This window comes from Hyposmocoma kahamanoa, unplaced genomic scaffold (genome assembly GCF_003589595.1).
Source record: "Hyposmocoma kahamanoa isolate Upper Pololo Valley unplaced genomic scaffold, ASM358959v1 102, whole genome shotgun sequence".
NCBI lineage: Eukaryota > Metazoa > Arthropoda > Insecta > Lepidoptera > Cosmopterigidae > Hyposmocoma > Hyposmocoma kahamanoa.
This window is the reverse complement of record NW_020653337.1, coordinates 14,841,489-14,865,387: the sequence shown is the minus strand read 5'-3', so window position 1 is coordinate 14,865,387 and position 23,899 is coordinate 14,841,489. Positions and strand designations below refer to the sequence as shown.

The window sequence follows — 23,899 nt, the reverse complement described above, 5'->3', positions numbered from 1 at the left end:
CAGTCAGCTTTGTGAATGGTTTTTTGCAAATGGACTTATTCTAAACACGTCAAGTCGAACCTGGAACAACCATCGGCTTTTATAATTGTACGGTGGAGCATAATTTGCACTTTTTAAAATAAACCAGTCAACTGCTAACTCCCGTGTTTCATTGACGTTGCACTGGCGCCGAATCTGGGATTATTACCATAGACTTTTTTCTCTCGTAACCGCGTGTGTCTAATATTGTCTTTAAAATGCCTATCGGGAAAATTGAACCGTTTAACATTAGCTCAAAACAGTGGCCAGCTTACATTCGCCGTGTAAATCAATATATTCTGTATGCAACTCCGTACTAGCTTGAGTGTCATAAATAGCTAATACAGGTCTTTCAATAAGTGCAGTTTTTAGTTGATTGAATGCCTGCTCGTGACTTTCGCCCCAAATCCAGTCTACACCTTTTTTGTAAGACACGTTAGTGGACGTGCAATTCCGGCAAATCCTCTAATATTTTTTTTTAAATATGACGCTAAACCAATGAACTGGCGTATATCATGTATGTTTCGTGGGGGTTTGTGTTCTGCAATACATGTAATTTTAGCTTCCCCAGGGCGTACGGATCCTGCTGTTACTTCATCTCCGAGATAATTTACACTTTTTTTAAAATGAACACTTTCAAATTTAATTTCAAATCAGCTGCGGAAAGTTAGATTAGGACCTCCCCGAGAAAACCGAACCCTTCCTCAATGGTTAATGAAGACAGAATTACGTCATCAAGGTATATAGCCAATTTATTTTCAAGTTTCCCTAATGCGCGACGAATTGGCCAAGTCAAATGGCATTTTCAGAAATTCGAATTGCCCGGTAGGTATAATAAACGCCGTATTGTGTACAGACCTCTCCTCTATAGGCACCTGATAGTAACCTTGTGCTAAATCTAAGGCCCTAAATAATACCTTCCCCGAAAGCCTATTGATTTGATCGTCAATGTGCGGTAGAGGGTACCTATCTTTTAATGTACGAGAATTAAGTGCGCGGTAGTATGCATAATCTATACTCGCCGTTTTTCTTTTTAACGAGCACCACAGGGCGGGCGTAGTTTAAATTTGACTCCCGAACAATTCCCGCTGTAAGCAGTTCACTAATCTTCTCCTGGACTATTGCATTTTCTTTGTATAAAAATCGGTGTGGTTTACTGAACACAGGGGCCTCAGTAATAGTCGTTATTTGCATTTCAATAAGATTTGTACATCCGAGTTCACTGCTATTATCGGCAAAACAATTCCGGTATTTATTTAATAAACGCATTCAAATGATCTTCACTAAAATCATCTAATTGAGAGCGAGAAAGAAGTTTGATGTAAACGATTTAGATAAATCGTTTACATCAAACTTCTTTCTCGCTCTCAACTCATTTACTGTTTCACTATCTTTCCGATCCGAAATACTCATAAAATCATTGACTTCACAAAGATCAGCGCGCGTAATAAGTTTATTAGCTGTCCACTGTAAACACACCTCCCCGAAATTGATAAAGCGTAACTGATAAAGACCGGACTCGAGTATCGCTTGAGGAATAAAATAAGATAACCCGCCCAAAGAGAAAATCACTGGCCGCGGTACTAATACCGCGCCGTCAGGAACATGTTGTTGTGTATACACTTTCACGTCAACACTAGCACCAGCGGGGATACTCACGTTGTCGGTCGCAAACAAAGATACTTTTAGCGAGAAATCAGTACTTTGCAAGTGAATATTACTTAACTCAGGTATGACGTCATCGTATCTAACTAAAGTAGCTGACTTTGACGTTGTAATAAGGCTCACATTCGGTTGATTAATCACAGGTATTCCTACAATTAAATCAAGGTTTTGGAGATTTGTGTTTGTCACTTCTGCACAAGTATTGAGATACAAATCGTCAATATGAAGCCTAAAATTTATTTTCCCAAATGAGGAGACATTGGATCCACCAAAACCTCGTAACATAACATTTGATGGCAAGATTTGTAATCGTAATTTATTAACAATATTTGAATTTATTATATTGATTTTACTGCCAGTATTTAAGTACGATATAGCCTTACAATCGTTTATTTCAACTTCCTTTATATATATATATTGGTTATTAACTCATGTAGTGAAATATACATTGTTTACCTGTAAGTATTGACGCGGGGCCGACATCGACAGCTGCGTTTGTGGCGGGCCTAGCAGAGACATCGTAGCGTTCGCCTCTCGCGGCGTAGATGCTGCAGTGGCGCACCAGCATACGCTCGCAGTGTGCCCCATACGCTGACAAATTTGACACCTGGTCCAACGGCATTCTCGAGGTTCGTGTCCAGTTTTGCGGCAGTTGTAGCAAATCTTCGGCAAGGTATTCGTTGATGATCCTCGTTGCCACGTTGATTTTGCGCCTGGTGTGCTTACTCTTCCTTCCTGGTGTACTCGCTCCACTGTCTTATACTTCTTGACGCTCTCCACTGTCTTATAGTTCTTGAGAGACGACAAGAATCCGTAGTACAACCCTTCTGGCTCTTCGCAACTGTATGCTTTCGATTTTGCACGAATTTCTACAGGGAGACCTCGTATCAAACAAATAATGAAAATGTTATCGCAGTCGTCCCATTCGTGCACGTCGGCAAGTTGTTCGTTCTTATGTACCCATCCCTTGACGTTTGCCGTTTTAAGTCCAGGGTCAAATTTCGGAATTATTTCCGCCTCCATATGCGTGATACGACCACGACTTCTGTGTTGTGGGAAAATAAAATCATCGCGATCGAGATCAGAAAAAAAATAATTTCCTTTTCGGCCATGTTTGTATTAGACGAGTCAGTTTTTCGCTTTCTTCCCAATCCATACAAGTAGGACCCGTGAGTTCCCTCCATCCCACTTCTGAGATGTTAAACCTCAGGGGAAGAGCACTGCAAACACACAATAGTATCTGAAATCCGTTTTATTTCACCACAACAGACACTCAACAACAAAAACACCCTCTTCGTTTCCCCGCCCAAAATCATCAACTTCTACTTCTTTACTAGCCGTGGCCTCTAGCGGCGTAATTGGTAATCATAAAATTAAAATGTCAATACAATTATCTTCAAAACAAATACTTCTGATCATTTTCTAATAGTTCTAATTGCATTCTACAACTTCCGTATTTATATAATTTCAATGTTTAATAATTGACGAATTAAATAATTATAATTGAACGTTATGACTATGACTAATGCATATTAGTAAAATGTGACGAAGCTCCGGAAGGAACATCTCGCGGATGTATACCTACATGACAATTATGAACTTAAAATCAATATGAATAAAAACAACTATTAAAATTATGCAATGGCCTACAGCATTTTGATAGATACATAACTTGCAATTGAATATTAATTTAGTATTTAAATAATTATAATTTACTACTGATGTTTAATTAATGTCGTTTCAGTAAGATATGAAGTGAACATCAGGCTTTATGGATGAGTTAGTCATGTTCGTAACATTTTTGATGACATTTTATAACCTATTTTTATCGTGACGCTTTAATAAAATTATTTGTGTCTTTCCGTATTAGCGTTTTAGTTTATTTAATTTTAAATATTGCATTTTCCAAAAACCTATTCTAATGCAGCGCAGTATGTCTGGATGTGGCCTAGGGTAATCCAAGGTTTAATTATTGTATAGCGGCATACCGTCTTTTACCCCTAAAATCGGACATATCCCTGTTAACAAAAGAATTAGAGAAATTACGTTTACGTTTCATTCCGAAGTTTCCACGAGTCTCACTACAATAGTTTTGGAGAAAACCTCGACAAAAGTCTCTGTACCGTATTTAGTATTTTTTGAAAATGATATTATAGTGATCAAATTGTTGCACCTAAGTAATTCGGTTAGATTGATTTTTCAAAGGTCTTACTTGTAGCCCTATTACAAACGTTTTTTGGGACATATAGGCTGCGAATAAATCCCGATTTAGTCATTTTTTGCTTTAAAACCTAGCTGCACATAAAAACTAATTTAACAAAAAAATAATCAAGTAGGTACTAACTCAGCACAATTTTTGGAAATAATAATTTTTGATAGCTGAACAGGTTCATCTAATGTACTTTAACAACAAATTTTGTGTAGACTTAAAAAAATGACAAATGGCTTTTTATTTATTTAAGATATTCCACATAGAAAATACTACACATTAAATAGTGAACCATACTAAGCAACGTCACAGCATATGATAACAATAATTTGAGACAAAATATATAAAAATTATGATGTCACAAAGATAAACTATTTGAATTTATATAAATCGCTATAATAGTTGGTAGTAATGTCATTCCCAATTTTAAAATCAAACAGTATCCACTGTTTTAGATTCCTCTATCAAGACGTTTGGAAGGTCAGTTTTTACGTAGAGTTACGCCATCATTCCGAAATACTTTGCCTTCCTCGCTAACATATGAATTAAAGCCATTTAAGTGAGGAATTTTGGAGGTTTTGAGTAACCTACACTCAGTGAAATCAAAGATATACATTCATAAGTGGCATCAATGTCTTGGGTTGAAGAGTAGAATGGTGCCCGTGGCTGTTGTTATAATCAGTGTTACTGACGTACTCTTCCTAACAGAACCCTGTTCGTCTCCTGTTTTGTAGTTCGCGGGTTTGTTGAAGCACACAGGACATTCAAGGAACAACATGTTACCGTTGGCCGCCTTTTTGCGGCATCTTCCAGACATACTAAATGTAATCCTCCTTTCATAACTATATCAGCAAAAGATTGGTTTTTAAATCTACCTACTAATTACTCTCCTTACTTAGTAGTACATATGTCGGCGTGCATTTTAATTGCCACCTGCTCTTTGATAAACATATCGATAATATTATATAGTTGCCAAAGCATAAAGAGCCACTGGGTTCCTGATACGTACATGCAATAAATCCTATAAAAATACTTTATTGCACGTATTGTCCTCGAATAAGCTTCTCAGGTTTGGAACTCTAGATACGAAGTTTATAAATAGCGTATTGAAGCCATGCAAAAAAGTTTTTAAGGTGTTTAGATTATAAGACAAATTGTCATTTTGTACTTCTCAATTATGGGCGAAAAGTAGATGACATTTTGCTTCTTAAATAACATAACAAACAGTAAAATTGTCTCATCAGAATTACTGTGTTAGTTATACTTTATGGACTAATCAGCTAAGTCTCCCGGTGCTGTGTAGGTAGGTATCTATACCTGGGGCGAAGACCAATTAAAGGCAAAATTCATGTTTTATCAGAGCTATTGGAGTGTAATCAATCGTCTTTGGACATATGTCTACTGTTCAGTACAATTCTAATTGTTGTTTACATTTCAATAATAATGTTTTAGTTTCTGCTTACTAAATAAAACCTTAGTAACCTATTTTTTGTGCTACTTGGGGAGATTTGTAATTAGCACTGTGACCTGTAACATATGTCTATTGATAAATATTTACTGCAAATCTTCCAAATAACAAATAAATATCTATTTGTAAAAATAGTAGAGTTACCTACTTTGTTTATGGGTTGAACATATTATTTTTGCTGTAAATTGTATACTATAATAAAATAAAGCATGACATGTAATGCATATAAGTAATATGATAAGCTTTACAGCTTACAGCTTTTTTACCCGCAAAATAATTAACTCTTTATTTCCTTGTTGCAATGCTGTTTCAGTTATTTATACTACTATTCTGTGCGGATAATCTGTTTATCGAACTGATGTTTATAGAAATAAGTAATGAAAGATGGCTATGTTTACATTACCTCTTTATAGAACTAGTTTATAAAGTAGCATAAAACCGGCAGGAAGCCAAAATTAAGTGAGGTCGCAGCGCATAAGAATGAAATGAAAATAGCAAAACTGAGTCGCGAAGTTCCGCTAAATATAGCTGGGTGGGTGGAGATCGGCGGCGGCGCGGGCGCATCACGCACCGATTTTGAGCGCGCACGCGCGGCCTCGCTTTATTCGTGTGTGCCTTAGATTTGTTGTATCAAAATGTGTATTTTAAGAGTATTTACATAAATGTTTATAAGTATAAAATTTCGTAAATCGAACACCCAGTGTGTATTTTTTAAGAAACAAAAGTGGATCCTGGTCGTGAATCTTTAAAGCGTAAGTGCGCGACGGTTTAAGGTGTCCTAAATATACTTAGAACCTACACATTGCAAACAATTCAACTCGTCCGCGCGTAAGTATTATATTTGATTATTAATGTAGACAATACATTACGTAATTAAATTATACAGTTGTTTATTCAAGAATTGAGAGATTTATATTATATATTTCCTTTCAATTTATTTACCTACTACTATTTCCAGGGGTGATGAACATCGATACAGGATTAGAAGTACCCCGGGCGCGCCCATTGTCAGCTGGGTTATGGACTCTGCTCTCTTGGCTGCGGCGCGAGGAGCATTCGTCTAATGACAGCCTATCAAGCGTAGGTTCTGATGGTACCGCTGTTAGCTTCGCTTTCTTAGCTCCTCCACCGCCTCGAGCACGAACAGCTGGGGTGCCTTTAACACCAGTGTCTCCATCCACTGATTCCTACAGAAAGAGAGTGCGTGACCGAAATGTTCGACGGCAGCACGATCGTGATTTGACACTCCGCAGTAAATACGGGTTGTATCGAGCTGACAATGGCTACGACGCGCTTACTTTACCTTCGACTCGAAGAAGTTTAATCGATAATAGCGATAAAGAAAATCGCGAAAGAAGAGCTGTAAGTGAGAGCTCCGAACGACGTGCAGCATATGTACCTGGAAAGCGTCGAGCGCCATTGCCACCTAATTTTACCGCTACTCATCCTACTTCTCTAACTCACAGACGTACCAGCAGGAAGAGACCTGCACCAAAACCCCCGGTTATGTTAGACCAATCTAAAGAAAGAGAAAAGCAAGATACTCTGAATATTCCTCCGCTGATGAATTCTAAATCTATGCACGTAAATCCACTGACAAACCGTACTTCTAATGAAAGTAAATTAGAGAAGTGCAATAAGAAAGATGATCAGACTAAAGGTACTACAAAACATAAATCGGAAAAAAGTTTTTTAAAACTATTGTTTGAGAGTAAGAAAAGAAATTCAACAATGGAAACTGTTCCTGAAAGAATACTTCCGAGTATAAGTGAATTGGATAAACAAGCTGCTGCGATAATAGAATCTTGTAAACTTAAAACATTAAATGAAAACGACCCTAATGGATCTTCATCGCATGTACAGACTTGGTTTTGTACAAAATGTTTGAGAAAATACGACTCTACCGTGGTCTCTTGTCCGAACTGTTTATCAGAACAAAATATAAATTTTAATGGATTGATTCCTGAAAACAAGACTCTTCACTCGAAGCCTTCCGATGCGTACACTCAAACTCAAAATGCTGCGTCACCAATTAGGGTGGTATCTTCAAACAGAAGCGGGATTGAAGCTAAAGAAAAACAAGAATTAAAAGAAATGTTAAAGGAAATGAAAAACTCCCTGCCTAAAAGACCAAAACATGACAGTAATGAAAAGATTACAACTAAAAACATAAATGAAAGAAATGTATCTACTTTCGAAACCCCTACACTTCGAATAGGTTCTACTTTATCGGGTGAAGTTAACAAACTTGAATTAAATCCTCAACCGACTTCGTCAAAAATAGATGCAAGTACAAATTGTGGAAGTTTTAATAATGGAAGCAATGAAAGCGGTAAAATAAAACCTAAAGCAACAGAAACTGTCGTAGTAACTCAACATGTAGTTTTAGTAGCAGCGCCAAAAGATGAATTAGATCAATTGTCCAAACCAAATGACGTAGAATCAAACAAAACAAATTATATTAAAACTAATGACAGTTCAATTTCTAACGATGACCTAAGCCTTCATACGCCTTTAAAAATATCTTCTTTATTGAATCCTATTTATGTCCCAAAAAATAGTACTGAAAACCAGGTAAGAAGAACATTATTTTTGAATCAGGCAGGTTCTCAAGCAAAGCAAAGACAAATAGCGGAAAAACAGACATCAGTGATAACGACTAATGTAACAACGCCTAGCACGTCAATAATTTCTACAAATAAATTAAATGAAGCTCAGGAAGTGCATAAAATGAAGATGACGCATCCAGATGATGTTAAAAGCAAAGAAAAAGAAAACCAAAAACCTGTACTAAGTTTGACGTCTTTATCATCACGAACAGCAAACGAAAGTAATTCTTCTCAAATAGAACCAAAACAAATGTCTGGACTCAAATGCCAAGATAAGATATTAAGTCCTTTGGTTTCTGTTCCACCTGTACCCAACAGTTCAACGAGTAATAATATTAGGTTAACTGTAGAACAGCATTCCAGACGCAGGGAGTTGATTAATCAGCTGGAAAAATCTATTGCAAAAGGAGACGAAGCAGCGGCTGCTGATGCAGCTATGAAACTTGCACAACTACGGCTATCATGTTCAGTACTATCGTTTTCATCTCAAATAGTAGATGAATCTTCAAAACTATCATTAAATCAACTACCAACGGTGGGTCTACATACTATTTCATCAAATCAAAGTAATTTAAAATCACCCAGTACTGTTGCAAAAGTACACGCATCAGTCCAATCGACGGAAATAGTTTCGTTAAATAAAATTTCTAAAAACAAAGACGAAATCACAGTCACAGAACAAAAGCTTATCAATCCGACATTATCCAGTGAGGTAGCTACTAGATCACAAGAGACAAAACAACATTCATTTTATGAAATAGGGGGAGAATTGCCAAAACCAAAACAAATCGAAGAACCCTCGACCTCAAACTCAACGGCTAAAGGAAGGTCTAACGACTTAAGGACGTAAGTTATTTTTTTAATTAGTACGTCTTTCGTTCTTGCTTCTTTCACTTAACTAGCAAATTAATAATATTTATTTATTCAGTATAGAAGTTTGGGTGGAAGACAGAGAGGCAACGCGTGGCCCAATTTGCTTGCACATTTCTCGTCAGGCATCAATGGGAGAGTTGCGACGGCACGCACAAACGACACTGGGTTTAGATTCTCGGCTGCAGCGATGGATTATTGGTCGGGCCCTATGCACTAATGATAAAATACCTCTTGCGGATTTGGCTGGTCCTAACCTCGCATCGCCTTTTTACTTGTGCGTAGTTGAATCAGGTTTGTAATATTGTGTTTACATATTATAAAAGTTTCGCAAATTTTTTTAAATTATTATTTATTTGCAAATAGCGAATTCTTTTTCAGAAACAAATTCGGTTTTATCATCTCAAGGTAAAGAAAGAGAACAAAAGATCGATGCCAAAAATGCTGGAGATGTATATTCAGAGTTAGTGCAGCTGGAAAAACGCGCATTAATTTTGAGCACTGAAACTTTCGAATGCGGTGTTTGCTTGGAAGAGTATTCGACTGGTAAAGGAGTTGTGTTACGGGAATGTTTGCATACTTTTTGCACACAGTGTCTATCAGATCTTGTACGATACTGTGAAGAAGCTGTAATATCATGTCCAGCGATAGGATGCTCAGGCATTCTTCAAGAGCGAGAGATCCGCGAGCTCGTGACCCCTGAAGAATACGAGAAATGGTTAGCACGAGGTTTAGCTGCAGCAGAAAGTGGGACGCGTAATGCATTCCATTGCCGCACACGAGATTGCACAGGCTGGGCTCTTTGCGATCCTGGCGTGCGAGTATTTCCCTGTCCTGTCTGCAAACACATTAATTGTATTCCATGCGAGGTAAACTTACTTTATTAATTTCATACTTTGGGGAAAAAAGGTCGTAAAACCCTATTTTATCAAAAATTTGTTACTGTATTTGGACAAAATTTATGTAGTTCGATAAAATTATCATGCTTCTCCGATCTATACATATGCAAAGGTTTGTGAGATACTAAAAATAAAAAGATACAAACGAAAACATCTGTAAGTTCTGTCTTTCACTTGTCTCGTAAATTTTACAGTTTGTATCGAGTTCTTAGGTTTCACAATTGTAGGAACATAGGAAATGAAACTATTATTTTGAATGGTTGGCTTGAAAAAACAAATACCCACTTAGTGGGATTTAGATCTGAAAAAATAGTTTCATTTTCTATTTTGTAGCTTGGTCTTTACCTATAGTCCTTTCTGTCCTGAATTTTTCAAAAAGCATTTTTTAATATGTGGTATTTTTTTTTTATTGAAAGGCTATTCATGAAGCAGAGACATGTGAGGAGTATCGGGCTAAACAGGAAATACTTAAAGTGCCTTCGAAGCAAACAGACGGCACTCAAGCATTCCTTGAAACGCTTATAATAAAAGGCGAGGCTCTTAGGTGCCCAGAGTGCAGTGCTGTTATCACGAAGAAATGGGGTTGTGACTGGGTAAAATGTTCAGCTTGTAAGACTGAGATTTGTTGGGTAACCCGTGGGCGGCGATGGGGCCCGGGAGGCCGAGGAGACACCAGCGGCGGCTGCCGCTGCGGCGTCGACGGCAAGAGATGTCATCCGTCCTGTGGTTATTGTCATTAGCGCAGGACCTACTAAGATGTCAAGAACACACATTTTATAATGGTTTTGATTTAGCAAAATTACATTTGTAAAATGATAATCATTTTAATATTTGCGAGAATATTTTTCTGTATCTTTTCATTTCCAATTTGAATATGCTTTTAAAGAAAATGTGCTTAAGTAAGATTATTACTAATAACTATATGTGTATTATAGCCATTATATTTTAAATATTTTGTGTTTGTATGAGTGACCTCACAAAGTTCTTTTTCTAATTAAAATATGATGCATAAAAGTTGTATTTTGGTTAAAGTACCTACTAAGCTACGGTTGATAATTTCGAACCACTGTATATCTGCAAAAGTGCACCTCACCAACATCAGAGGGCTGCACTCAAATATCGAAGCGGTCCACCACCTGGAAACCGACAAACAGCAGCTGCTGTACCTCACTGGGACGCAGATCAGATGTCCGGTTGACGCAGCGTACATCAGCTACCCTGGGTATACTCTGGAGCACAGGTTTTTACCTCGTGCCGGAGTCTGTGTATACGTTCGCGATGACATCTGTGAAACGTTGAGGCACCGAGTTTTTCTGTTTTGTGGCTTCTAGTAGACACGAGAATTACACAAATAGTGTACTGCTGTGTCTACCGTTCGCACAGTGGAGATCAGGATACGACCAAGCTGTTCCAATATCTGAGCGAGACGTCTGATGAGGCTCAACGCAGGTACCCAGCGGCACAACTAGTAATTCTGGGGGACTTTAATGTACACCATAAAGAGTGGTTGTTCCCGTACTAAATGACCGATCATGCTGGAACAGAAGCGCGTCGCTTTCCCAGCTTGTCAGTGGCGCCACTCTTAGCTTACAGAGCAATTCCATTTAAGCCTGTAAGTTGGATTTCCTGTCAAATTCGTACTATAACCTCACAAAAACAATTCACTGTACATGCAGTTTGCGTTCCCCATTCGAAATCCATTCACCTTTTCTTTCATAGCAAAATCGTATCACGACGTGCTATTTGCCATGCAAATGGCGGTCGATCTTTAAAAATTAGCAATTCAAAAAGTTACTCCGTGACTTAGATTTTGTTATATTTTTAAGAAATTTCGTTTAAGTTTTATTATATTTTCAGTTTCGTAATTATTTGTTATCTTTATAAGCTATATAGCCAATTGTCCATGAATAAATATTATTTACTATTGAGCGTTTTTTGAAAATTTTAGTTCGAGTTCCCAATCTTTAAAGTATTGTTGATAAATTATTGGCGTGAATGTTATTGCAATTTTTAAATGAAATTTTAATAATTTTATTGACCAAAAATCGTAAAATTACTTTTAAATAGTGCTAAATTTGACTTTAATGCAATCAATTAATATTGAGTTACTTATACACGAGGCACCTCGTTTGCACCACTCGCTTGGTTGGTTTGTCACAACACCTCATGTCATAAAAATGTCCCACCTCACTCCTCACCTCATACCTATCATATCAGACTCACTCATGTCAGACTGCTTCGAATTAAACAAATGCAACAATGATTGGTCCTGCACTGCCCGCATTGTAGCTGATTTTACATCATACGATCATATCTCTCTCTCTCTCTCATCTGAGCGTTGTCCCGGTTGCGTCCTCAGCAGTGTTGCTGCGGAGCCCGGGGTTCGCTTTCATACGATCATATTACCACAATACTAAATAAAAGTAGCATTTATTTATACTATATCATAACACTTAAGTTATCCAAATGATTGATGCCATCAAGTTATGAAAATGTGCTTAATATTCCCCGTCTGTTGACTCATTACCGTAGGTGCAAACTTTCTCACCACTACCTCACCTCATTTGAAGTAGGACATTGTGCCGCCTCATTTTAACTTCATGTCCTACCCAACACTATGAAATAAATAATGAAAATGTACAAATACAAGATACGTTCCAATTATGTTATTAAATTAACTTTTCAGGCCCTTTACAGGTCCTATGGTCACGGTTGACTGAGGTGTCTTCAACCAGCAGCAGCAGCAGACACCATGTTATGATCTGCATCTGCGGCAGTAATCATCTGGCAGGGGAACTTCAACATATAAAGGAAGTTGCTGATATTATAAAACAACGTAATGAGTATAATCAACAATAAAATGAATAAACAAATATAATAATTCTCATTTTGAACACAATCGGTTAATAGTGCTTGAACGCTCCCAGGCAGTACATCTGCCTATTTCTTTCATATGATTTAGTATGTAGTTCCATCTCGCTCTTGTTAGATGTCAGCTAGCCAGCCAGAGTCAATAATTGACATTGTAAAATCATCATCTTGTCATGCCATTCCGGTTCAACTTTGTGTAGGTCCTGATACGAATTTAAGCAATTCAGTTTTACCACGTCAAGTGAATTGCATGGAACTTGCCTGGCTGCTTATAAGCTCATAGTAGGCGCCCATGATCCCAGAAGTTGAGTCTCATACGGCAAATTGCTTGGGCCTACTTCTAACAACTGATCCAGACCGATACTCTGTACGAACACCTCATTTCAGTCTTCGTTACCTCCAAATTTAGCAAGCATATTTCTCGATAAACTTGCTACTCCTTCGGTTCCTGAATCAATTATAGCACAATTCCCATTTCCTCAATCAATTGGTAGAACAGGTCTTAATGCCCCCTTTACTTTGTCTGAACTGAAAGGCGTTTTAACAAAAGTGAAAGATTCTGCCCCTGGTGAGGACGGCATTCCAAATTCCTTTTTTGTTCATAGTAGCGACAACACTCTTTTATATTATCTAGATGTAGTTAATGGCGTCATGCTTTTTGGGATAATTCCATCATCTTGGAAATCACAGTCTATCATACTATACTACTACTATAGTCTCCTCTTTTAGACCGATTGCTCTTTCCTCTGTACTTGCTAAAATTGCAGAACATTTAGTTAAAAATAGATTGGAATGGTTCTTAGAATGTAAAAAATTACTTTCAAACAACCAATGTGGGTTTAGAAAAGGTAAAAGTACTATTGACGGTATTAGCATTTTGGTTACTGATATTCGCCTCGCCTTTACTAATAACAAGTCAGTACTCTCGGCATTTCTAGACATTAGTGCAGCGTACGATAGCGTTATTATATCTATATTACAAAAGAAATTATACGATCTGAAAGTACCTGTATTACTTTCAAACTTTGTAATCAATATGTTGTCGGAAAGGCGCATCAATTTATATCTTGACGACGGTTCTGTTATGTCCAGGCTAGTATGGAGGGGACTTCCTCAGGGATCTCTACTTAGTCCAATTCTTTACAATATTTATACCTACGACCTGAAGGTTGCTCTCCAGGACAAAGTTGGAATTTTACAATACGCTGACGATTTGCTGTTGTACGCGTCTGATACTAACGTTCCTAGAGCTTGTAATATTTTGTCCTCATCTCTTAATTTTTTAAGACTTTGCTTGGATGCTAATGGACTTTGTCTGTCTGCTTCAAAAAATGTAATAGTCTTGTTCTCTAGGATGCGCTATCCACCGTATCATGAAATTTTATATGATTCTATTCCTATTCCAGTTAGACTTCAAAATAAATTTCTAGGTATCGAGTTCTTAGGTTTTCGCGATTATTACACATAGGAAATGAAACTATTTTTCCGGATTTAAATCGCGTATATTTGTTTTTTCAAACCACTGATCATGGGACCTGTAAAGGGCCCGAAACGTCGGTTTGTTTGAAAAAACAAATATACGCGTTTTAAATCCGGAAAAATAGTTTCATTTCCTAAATTTGTAGGTATTGTACTGGACCCTAAACTCACTGGTATTCCTCACTGTGAATATATTACGGCTAAATGAGAACGTAACCTAAATATTCTAAAATGTCTTGCCGGTGTCTGGTGGGGTGCGCATCCTTTCTCTCTTAAACTTGTTTATAATGCCATAATAAGAAGTGTATTGGACTACGCCACTTTTTTTTTTAGCCAAGAGTACTACGGCATTTAAAAAGTTAGACAATATTCAATCAAAGGCTTTGAGAATTCTGTCAGGTGCTATGAAGTCTAGCCCCATAAATGCATGGCAATTCGAGTGTGTAGACCTTAGAGGATGGAAAAAAATAGTCTAAGGTGTAGACCCTCCACTTCGATTACGACGTCAGTTTTTGTCTGACAGGTATTTCTTTTTTTTTTTTATGGTATTTTTTTCTTTAGGTGCTTGCAACTTTCAAATCATCCTTTTCTATACAAACTACAATGTCTCTCTCGAAAAATAACACCTTCTCCATCCTGGACTCGAAAATCTCTACCAAGCCTTGTCATTAGTTTTCACAAATACCTTGCTCTTGAAGCTCCCACTTATCAATATTCTCAGTATCCTCTTTTTTGTTATACTTACGAGGTTCTAACTTTAACACCAGATATTCGCTTAAATTTAGGAATTAATAAAAGTCATTTTGATGCTCCTCAATATTTACGCTTTATTACTGAGAGTGATTTTGATGGTTGGCATTATTTATTTAGTGACGCATCAAAACGCTCTCTTGCTGGAAATATTGGAGTGGGAGTGTATCATCAGCAATCTAAAATAGTCCAAAACATTAAGTTACCATCTGAAACTTCTGTATACACCGGAGAATGTTTTGGTTTGTTTAAAAGTGTAGAGTTTATTCTAATAGCTAAGTTAAACAAGAGTATAATATTTTCTGACTCTATGAGCGCACTGCAATCATTGTCCAAGTTTCCATTTAGTTCTAAACTGATTTGCCCCATTATATTAGGAATTAGAAATTTACTTTATCGGTGTACAATAAAAGGTTATTCTGTAGGTAGTGTTTGCTTGGGTGCCGAGTCATTGCGGCATCCCATGCAATGAACGCGCAGACCAACTGGCGGGTGAGGCGATTGATTGCGGTAATCTAGCATTTTTTACTAATTACTGTCATGATTTAGATGCACTGCCCGCGATTTCTCTCAGGAATTCCTGGCAGGAATTTTGGAGCGTTAGCAGCCGTACGAAGGGATCGTTTTATGCGAGTATACAACCCTCTATTCCTACTAAGCCTTGGTTTTCCAAAATGAAATTTGGAAAGTTGGCCACAAGTGTACTGACTCGCATGAGACTGGGGCATGTGTGTTCTCCAGCCCACTTAGCCAAGTTTAAAATTATAGACCTTTATATATATATAGTGACCTTTGCGAGTGTGGAGAGATAGGTGATCTAAATCATATTGTACTCAACTGTCCTTTATACGATCATTCCTTTTTGTTCCATGTCCTCATCTCCATTGGATTCCCTCTTCCTAGTAGTAGGAAGTTGGTAAAGCTGATTTTGGCATCTAATAGTCCTATTATCTATAAATGTTTCGCTTCGTTTATTACTTTCAATTGTATCAAATTATAAATATGTAGCTATATTACGTTTGTCACAAAATTATTATGTTTATATTTTATATGTTTGTATTCCTATTTAACCTTAATCGCACTTCCCTGATCCTTTCTTCCAAATTATTTTCCCTTTTCATTGTTTTCCATGAATAAGTTTCCCCGTTTTGCAGTGGCACAAACGCAAACCGCGAAGTGCCAGAACAACAAAAAAAAGTGAAAAAGCGTTTAAAAAAAGCACGCTTTTTTTAAATAAGCATAACGCTTAAACATTTTAAAAAATAAGCAGTTTTTCTCAACTCTACTCACGCATACACGCCTGTGTCAAGTCTATAGTGGAGATGGTTAATATAATTTATTAAAAAAATTATAACGTGATTGAGAGACAAATACCATCAATCTATCCGTGCTTTATTTACACAGCTAACAAACAAAATCCTTTTTCGTCCTACTTTATGAAGTATGGCACTATATTCTATGTGAAAAGTGCGGCTCTTGTCTTTTTTCTTTTTTCTCTTATATTTTGGCACTATGGCGTCCAGCCTTTGGCCATATGCAATTTCCACTGAGTTGCAAATTTTTGATAATTCTTCCAAATTGATATTTTCTAGCTTCTTGAGATTTCAGCGTGGCAGTTGTTGTTGTGGAACTTTGGTTGGGTTTATGGATATTAATATGAAATTAAAAACGGGGAAAGGAAGCGGCTCTTGTCATTGGTTGAAACAATTATAACGTGAAATACTTTCACATATAATTTATAACATTTAACGTTTGTTTTTTTATTTGTTTGTTTGTTTATTGATGTTAAATTTCACGTTTGAGTACGCTAAACGCTAATGCTATATTTAGCACTTAGCAAGTGTTATAATTGTAGTTATGTTATAAATTATAATTTTGGTTACGTTTTAATACTATTTTGAGCTAATGGTGGAACGTTCACAAAATTTCGTCTGGTGAAGCGATTTAAATTAAGATATAATTTGAATCGCTCGCACAAAAAATATAGTTTAGCGTTTGTTTAATTAATAAATCGTTGTAATATTGGTATATAAAAGTACGAGTGTGTGCGTTATTATTAATTATTATGAGTGTAATTTACTGGAAATAACCAGTGTAAAGTTTTGTGCAAATTGTAAATTGTTAAAGTATGAAAGCAAGCTCATTGATTTATCGTCCATAACCTGTAACCACCATATTATGTAATAATTACAAAACAAATGAAGTCGGTCGTAACTAACCATAAAAAACTGTAAACTATTTTATAGTAGGCCATAGATGCTATACTTCAACTATTTCACGTTTCTTTCCATTCGTTACATTATCACACGACCTTGAGCTGCTAAAAAATGACAATTTTAGCACTTTAAATAGCGCGCTATAAAAATTTAGCATTTAGCATGCTATGTGAATATAGCAGTTAATCTCATCTCTAGTCTATAGATATTGGTCTGAGCACCAAACCAACATAGAAAAAAATAAAGGTGTTTGTGGTTGAAAAGAGAATTCAAGATCAAGTAGTTAATATACCTTCAAAAAGTGAAGTGATTTCTACGCTACCCTTAAAAATTTGATAACGTAGATACTCATCGTATTAAAAAGATGCTTATAACAAATAAATATCATTGAATTTCATTCATGGTCATCTGCAACCAAGTCACAGGCATTGACAAGAATTTTCACACTAGGCAAGTAAACCCACAACGAAATAATTTTTGCTGCACTTTACTATATAACTGAAATCAATATTTGTTATGAATTGTAGGACAAAGGTCGGATAAACCAGTGAGTGCATCGAACGAGAATGTCAACTCCAGCCAGAAGACGTTTGATGAGAGATTTCAAACGGCTACAGGAGGATCCACCGACAGGGGTATCAGGTGCACCCACTGATAACAACATCATGATATGGAATGCTGTGATATTTGGACCCCATGACACTCCCTTTGAGGATGGCACATTCAAACTAACGATAGAATTTACAGAGGAATATCCCAATAAACCTCCAACTGTGCAGTTTGTTTCAAAAATGTTTCATCCAAATGTGTATGCGGATGGTGGAATTTGCTTAGACATATTGCAAAATCGGTGGAGCCCTACCTATGATGTTTCAGCTATCCTAACGTCCATACAGTCTTTGTTGAGTGACCCCAACCCCAACTCACCTGCTAATTCCATGGCAGCACAGCTATATAAAGAGAATCGTCGAGAATATGAGAAACGGGTTAAAGCATGTGTAGAACAATCTTTTATTGACTAGAAGGCACCAGACATCAACAGCAAAGATGGCATGCTCAACAGTGCCCTCATTCCACAATTCATCTGAGCACTTCAATTTGTTATAGGAGGAATCTGTTTATTTATTGATAGACCAGTCTCTATAATGAGGTTTAAATTATGGTATACACTCCGAAGCTGCTTGAAAGCTTTAAGATTTTCTATACTGACATTAATTTTTAAACTATAATTAGGTTCAGGTAGTTGTTAATACCTACTCATAGTCATAATACTCATAAAATTAGCATGATAATTAAGTGATTGTGATAATAGTCTATAATATGGACATTAGGCACATGCAGTTCATATTTGTCATCATCATGACAATAGGCGAGGTTAGCTTCAAATATGAAGACAGCGGGCCTGTATGTGTAACCGAACCATACTATAATTTCTCTTCATTGCAACGCTCTTCAACAGCATATAAAAGCAGCAAAACCAAAACCTTTTCATCTCAGAACAGAAGGTTAACCTCATTCTAAAGTCGGCTTAAAGTTCAGGGTGGAATTCAAATATAAAACATTTGAAACTCACACCACCCACCATCAACCCATTGTTTCACTTCTTGCAAGTCCATTAATAATGTATAGTATTTCACATTCAGGTAAGATGGCTGCAGTTAGGTGGCTGGATCCCACTTGGACACCTTTAATTTGAGCATTTTCTTTTACATTGTAATTTTAAATAAGTCATGTTTTCAATGACGGACTTTGGCCTGAGAAGAGGCTTTGAATATATTCTGTCAATAAATACTTGTCATTACAACAGCTTTTTCTTCAACCTGGGCACATAATAATGAATGTTGGTCTGTTACTAATAACATTGAGCAAATGATTAATGATTGAATTGTATCAATTCATTTCATTCAATCAATAATTTGTGTTTTTATCATCGTTTCGACTGTACGAAAGGGGGCACTAAGGAAACAACAAAACATTTTTAAAGATTTTTGTTTTGTTTTAAATTGTTTTTCAAATAAACTCAACAAAACATGTTCATCGATCAATTTTTTTCTTAGGTCCTACAGGACCTAAGAAAAAAATTGGTAAACAAAATTTTTCAGCTTAATTTGCTAGGAAATATCGGCTGTGGAGAAAAATTAATAAAAATTTTTATTTTTAGCCTTGGCAAATGAAAACTTTTCAGCTTAATTTTCTCAAACACTATTGCCTGCGGAGAAAAATCTATAAAAACAAAAAGTTTTTGTTTATATGTAAGCTATCCGAAACATACACTGAAAACAATTGTAAACAAAATTAAAAAATCTTTCAAATTTTTAAGTTTCGTTTTCCATAGTACCCTTTGTGTGCACCCATATCATCTACAACTACAGAGGTTGCCTGTGAAAATCATATGTAAAAGAAGACATGCCTTGAATGACAGGAATAAAATATTTGACATAAAGGAGCTCCTTCACCGCAACCATTCGCTTGTAATGTTCAAATAAGAGAATTACAGCAGTGAGAGCGGAGAACCGAGCATTTGTTGCGCAACACATAACAATCGGAAGACACCTTCACCAGGAGCATTTGCCTGTAATGTAAGGCTGCATTACATAGTAGTAGATATAGTAGAAGTCTGTAAGTTAGATACTGTGAGTGCTTTTGAGCGCCTGCAAGTGAGTGCGAGTGTCTTTCGAGTGCCCCCTGATGCGCTCAGAGGGACTCAAAGTGCACACACTCAGAGGCACATCGCCTAATTGAATCTTTGATGTTACATTACATGCAAATGCTCATCAGTGAGGGAGGTAGTTGGTAATGCAATGCTCAAAAAAGACTCGAATGTTACATTAAAGGCGAATGCTTGCAGTGAGGGAGCGCCCTAATATTCTTATCAACATATACATTACAAAAAGTATTGATACTTCGCCAAGGAGCACCCATTCAGATTTCAAATTTTTTTATCAGTGAGCCAGAATGTTCATTAATCAGCTAGAAATAAACCTACAAGTTGAGTAACAACACTAACGAACACTAAATTACATTAAGCCAGTAGAAAAACTTTCATGTCCATGAAATAAGGGTAAAAAAGATGTAGTGTGTTTTGCATTGATGAGGGTAAGTGAAATGCACATCATTTTCACTCTTGTAATATCGACATTAACCTTTTTCTGACAGGCTCAAATCAATTACACTTCAGTGTGGTCTTATGCTTAATATAATTAACAATGAAGGTTTCAAGAGATGAATAACATACAGAACATACATTTCAATTTTATACTTAACCACTACTTACATAATAATTACATATTACAAAGAACCAAGAGTACTCAAAACACAAGTAGTAAATGTAAACTGAAACTGACCCTTCTTTTGAACTGAAAGAGCAACCAAAAACATTTTGTTACTCCATATCTAATTAACTTACTTTTATCACTTTCAGAACACAAATTATTTTCACTGCATTGCACTTAATATCTACGCATTCCAGGCGGGCCTCGACCTCCTGGTCCTCCACGGCCCATACCTGGAGGGGCACCCATCATACCGGGTGGGGGACCTCCCATCATTGGTCCTCCTCGCATTTGTGGTGGTGCAGAGAGTTGTCCTCTGGAGCCTGGGGCCATATGCTGCTGTGATGGACCACCTACCCCGCGAGCAGGGCCTTGTAGACCTGGAGGCGCTCCACCAAATCCTGCACCTCGTCCTGCAGCGCGTCCACTTCCTGGACCACCCATAGCGCCTGGAAGGGGCACTCGGGGTAATCCTTCCTCTGGTGGTGGTGGCCCTTCGATAGTCAACGACACAATATTTTCTCCACGCAGTAATACAAAACCAAGCGTTCTCTTTTCTTCCCTGTCTGCAGTCTTACTGTTTTTAGACTTGATTTTTCTGAACTCTTCACAATCGCCCAAAATTAAATTCATATGTTTATCAAACGCTTTGAATGTGCCAATAAAAGTTCTGGAATCTTGTAAAATTACTCTGACGCGGTAATTGATATGCTGTTGCATCTTATTATTCTTTCCGATAGTCTGAAATAAAAAACGAAAACTCGTTTATCATAAACCGTAAACAATTTGTGTTTGTATCGAATCGGCTACAACAGCTGAAAATAAATGTTATATAGCATTATATTGAAGAAAAACAAATTAAACTTTAAAAACTCACCATTTTGGATTAATGATTAGTACACAAATTTTAGATAAAATATTAATTCCACCGGCGTCTCTTCTACCGGTAAAATCAGGCAAACAAATATGGCTGATGTGACGTTTGACGTTTGCACAAATTGACATTTCTAGAGATGAGGTCGAAAACCGAGTTCTGTAACATGTACCAATAACATTACTATGTTCGGTTAATGAAATATGATACTGGAAAGTACAGCAGATGCAGTAAATCTGTGTATGGCATTGTACGTGCATTACGAAAATATAATTTTGATACAAATTATTGTATAATTTTGAGAAAATTCTTTAATATATATGTATATCAAGGTGGTTTGAACTTTATTTTTTTCCATCCTCTAAGGTTTGAACACAGAGTGATCGTTTACAGTTACAGTGGCTCCATAGCCGATAGAAATCAGTGGTGTCAAATTAGACGATTTTTCGATATTTAGGCTACTTCGAGGGGTCGCGTGGCGATTAAAAAAGTGATCGGCTCTTGTCGGTGACTGATAATAGTAGTCATTTTACAATTCAAGGCAAAAAAGTGATTCTAATCCTACTGGATAATTTTATACATGTAAGCCGTTTGCTAATAATTCTATATAAATATTGCTATACAAGCAGCGCATGTGCGATGTTGAAAAAAATATCAATATATTTCATAAACAAACAAATAAATAGTGTTTTTATCAGTGATCATCAATGTAACAAAAATATGATAAAATTCTAGAATGCATTTTTTTTCCCCACATAGCTCCAAATCCTAAATCCAAATAAAATCCCCAAACGAGTTGTTGGGTTGTAATTCCCTGTGTTTGGGGAATTCACTCCACACTGCAGTTAGTTCAGAAAAAGTCTGACGTAAGAATCGGACGCCTATCAGACGTGTATTGAGTGAATCCGACCCATGGAATTAATAAGTACTTTACTTATTAATTCCATGATCCGATCCTATAGTCGGATCCGACCACCAGACTCAAAATCGGACGTGTATTCCGCACAGACTATGGAAATAAGGACATGTTATGTTGACATATATAAATCAGACGTATATAATGCATTTCGACCTTAGAGGATGGAAAAAAATAAAAGATTTCGACATTGAAAACATAAACATGTTATTGTCTTTGTTTAACTCTTGCGTGCCGTCTTAAGCCAAATGAGATAGCATTATATTGGTCTGTGTCAAACACGGGAATCGAAAATACGTAACGTCATCTTAAATGCCAACCATGTTTATTTCGCAATACATGATTTTTTTTATTAAGGCTTTGGCAAAGCCATCAGCCTAAACATGAATTATTATAATTATTACAGAGTTTTAAATGTAATTAAAACAAAAACTAACTACTACAGTTTGAAAGTTAAAAAAATAAATTAAATATAAACAATTTACACTATTTTAAAGGTGCTATTTACAAATTCAAATATTACATTATATAAACTTGTGTGCTTTAAAAACTCCTGTACAGTACTGGGAATTTTTTTATATTGGAGAAGGTCTTGAGTTAAAGAAATAAGTAACAGACGTTGTAAAGAAAATTGTGGGCAGTCAAAAAGCAAATGATTAAGGTCTCAGTAATTATGGGAACAATATGTACATAACGAGCTAGTATTTAACTTTAACCTAAATAAATGTGCAGGGATCTTACAATGACCTATGCGAAGTCTGCTTAGAGTCGTTATAAAATCTCTACCTATATATGTGGGATATCTTTCAAACCAAGCGTTGGTTCTCGGCAAGCCACTTTCCTTTAACTTCTCTTGTAAAATTTAGAGTGAGACACCATGTTTTGATCATATTTTCCTTAAGGCATAAAACCAAGTCTGAATGAGGAACTTTAAAACCACAGAAGTCTACATTTTCTGTCGATTTTGCTAGGGTATCGACTAGTTCATTTCCAAATATACCGGAGTGTCCCGGAACCCAACAGAACTCTATAGTGAAACCTTTATTGCACATTTCGTTAACTAGATTTCTTAAGTAGTAAATTAAGTAATTAACACGGCTATCAATGATCTTATTTTTCAATAACAACAGTGCATTCAAAGAATCGGACAAAATCAAATATTTAGAATTACTCAAGTTAGAATTTAAAATATAGTTTATAGCATAAATCATTGCCAAAACCTCAGCAGAAAAAATAGAAAATAAATTATTACAAATAAAAACTCTTCCGCATTTTAAATAAGAATTATAAAAAGCAAAACTTGTCCTATCCTTAATATTTTTTTTTTTTTTTTAATTTAGTAAGGCTTTGGCAAAGCCATCAGCCTAAACATGAAGTTTATGTTTCTGTAAATATGGCCGCCACAAAGAGGATAGGCAATTTGAGGCGGCTTGCTTGTATTGACTCGGGATTCCTTAAAACGGGCCGCTACGGGTATTCTAGTTCGAGATTCGTATAATTTCGCGTTTTGATCTGCGATTAAGGCACAATAGCACTATCCTATTCCACTTTAAACTAGATTTCACAAAATAATTGAAAGTCAAAATAAATACGAAACTTTTCCCTCCAAAAGGTCCAGAGCGAATCTTGTCCTATCCTTAGTTTTAGAACCATCTGTATACACTTTAATGTAATCCTTCTTAGCATCTATAAACTCATAAAATTCAAATTTGTTCCTAAGCTTTGATGTATTTACTAATAATAGGGGTTAAAGTATGAAATTGCCGATTTGTACTGAAAATCT

General features: G+C 36.4%; 4 protein-coding genes across 5 annotated transcripts; 2 read left to right on the top strand and 2 right to left on the bottom strand.

The window, feature by feature from the left end:
- Nucleotides 1-1,501: 1,501 nt before the first annotated feature.
- LOC113233070 lies at nucleotides 1,502-6,359 on the bottom strand. The gene is made up of 2 exons (XM_026468043.1): nucleotides 6,303-6,359; nucleotides 1,502-2,903 (listed from the first exon to the last, which is right to left on the bottom strand). Exon 2 carries the CDS (start codon nucleotides 2,704-2,706, stop codon nucleotides 2,113-2,115), a length of 594 nt encoding a protein of 197 aa, XP_026323828.1. The 5' UTR covers nucleotides 2,707-2,903; nucleotides 6,303-6,359; the 3' UTR covers nucleotides 1,502-2,112.
- Nucleotides 5,919-11,036, top strand: LOC113233057. 2 transcript variants are annotated; one of them, XM_026468030.1, is made up of 5 exons: nucleotides 5,919-6,188; nucleotides 6,319-8,815; nucleotides 8,898-9,133; nucleotides 9,221-9,708; nucleotides 10,155-11,036. In XM_026468030.1, the coding sequence occupies exons 2-5, from the start codon at nucleotides 6,324-6,326 to the stop codon at nucleotides 10,476-10,478; spliced, it is 3,540 nt and encodes a 1,179-aa protein (XP_026323815.1). In that variant the 5' UTR covers nucleotides 5,919-6,188; nucleotides 6,319-6,323; the 3' UTR covers nucleotides 10,479-11,036. The 2 variants fall into 2 exon arrangements, with proteins under 2 accessions (XP_026323815.1, XP_026323809.1); XM_026468024.1 differs by having other exon boundaries at nucleotides 9,206-9,708.
- Nucleotides 11,037-17,361: 6,325 nt separating this feature from the next.
- Nucleotides 17,362-18,907, top strand: LOC113235169 (ubiquitin-conjugating enzyme E2-17 kDa-like). Its single transcript, XM_026470783.1, has 2 exons — nucleotides 17,362-17,504; nucleotides 17,582-18,907. Exon 2 carries the CDS (start codon nucleotides 17,621-17,623, stop codon nucleotides 18,074-18,076), a length of 456 nt encoding a protein of 151 aa, XP_026326568.1. The 5' UTR covers nucleotides 17,362-17,504; nucleotides 17,582-17,620; the 3' UTR covers nucleotides 18,077-18,907.
- A 1,487-nt stretch (nucleotides 18,908-20,394) lies between these two features.
- LOC113235163 (small nuclear ribonucleoprotein-associated protein B) lies at nucleotides 20,395-21,300 on the bottom strand. Its single transcript, XM_026470770.1, has 2 exons — nucleotides 21,204-21,300; nucleotides 20,395-21,067 (listed from the first exon to the last, which is right to left on the bottom strand). Exons 1-2 carry the CDS (start codon nucleotides 21,204-21,206, stop codon nucleotides 20,504-20,506), a joined length of 567 nt encoding a protein of 188 aa, XP_026326555.1. The 5' UTR covers nucleotides 21,207-21,300; the 3' UTR covers nucleotides 20,395-20,503.
- Nucleotides 21,301-23,899: the final 2,599 nt, after the last annotated feature.

What these genes read in the sequence shown, in the direction of transcription:
- LOC113233070 (XM_026468043.1), bottom strand. Translation starts at nt 2,706, where the DNA reads ATGGAGGCGGAAATAATTCCGAAATTTGACCCTGGACTTAAAACGGCA.
- LOC113233057 (XM_026468024.1), top strand. Translation starts at nt 6,324, where the DNA reads ATGAACATCGATACAGGATTAGAAGTACCCCGGGCGCGCCCATTGTCA. An exon ending in AGGTCTAACGACTTAAGGAC is followed by an intron (nt 8,816 to 8,897) that starts GTAAGTTATTTT and finishes TTATTTATTCAG; the next exon opens with TATAGAAGTTTGGGTGGAAG. An exon ending in CTTGTGCGTAGTTGAATCAG is followed by an intron (nt 9,134 to 9,205) that starts GTTTGTAATATT and finishes ATTTGCAAATAG; the next exon opens with CGAATTCTTTTTCAGAAACA.
- LOC113235169 (XM_026470783.1), top strand. Translation starts at nt 17,621, where the DNA reads ATGTCAACTCCAGCCAGAAGACGTTTGATGAGAGATTTCAAACGGCTA.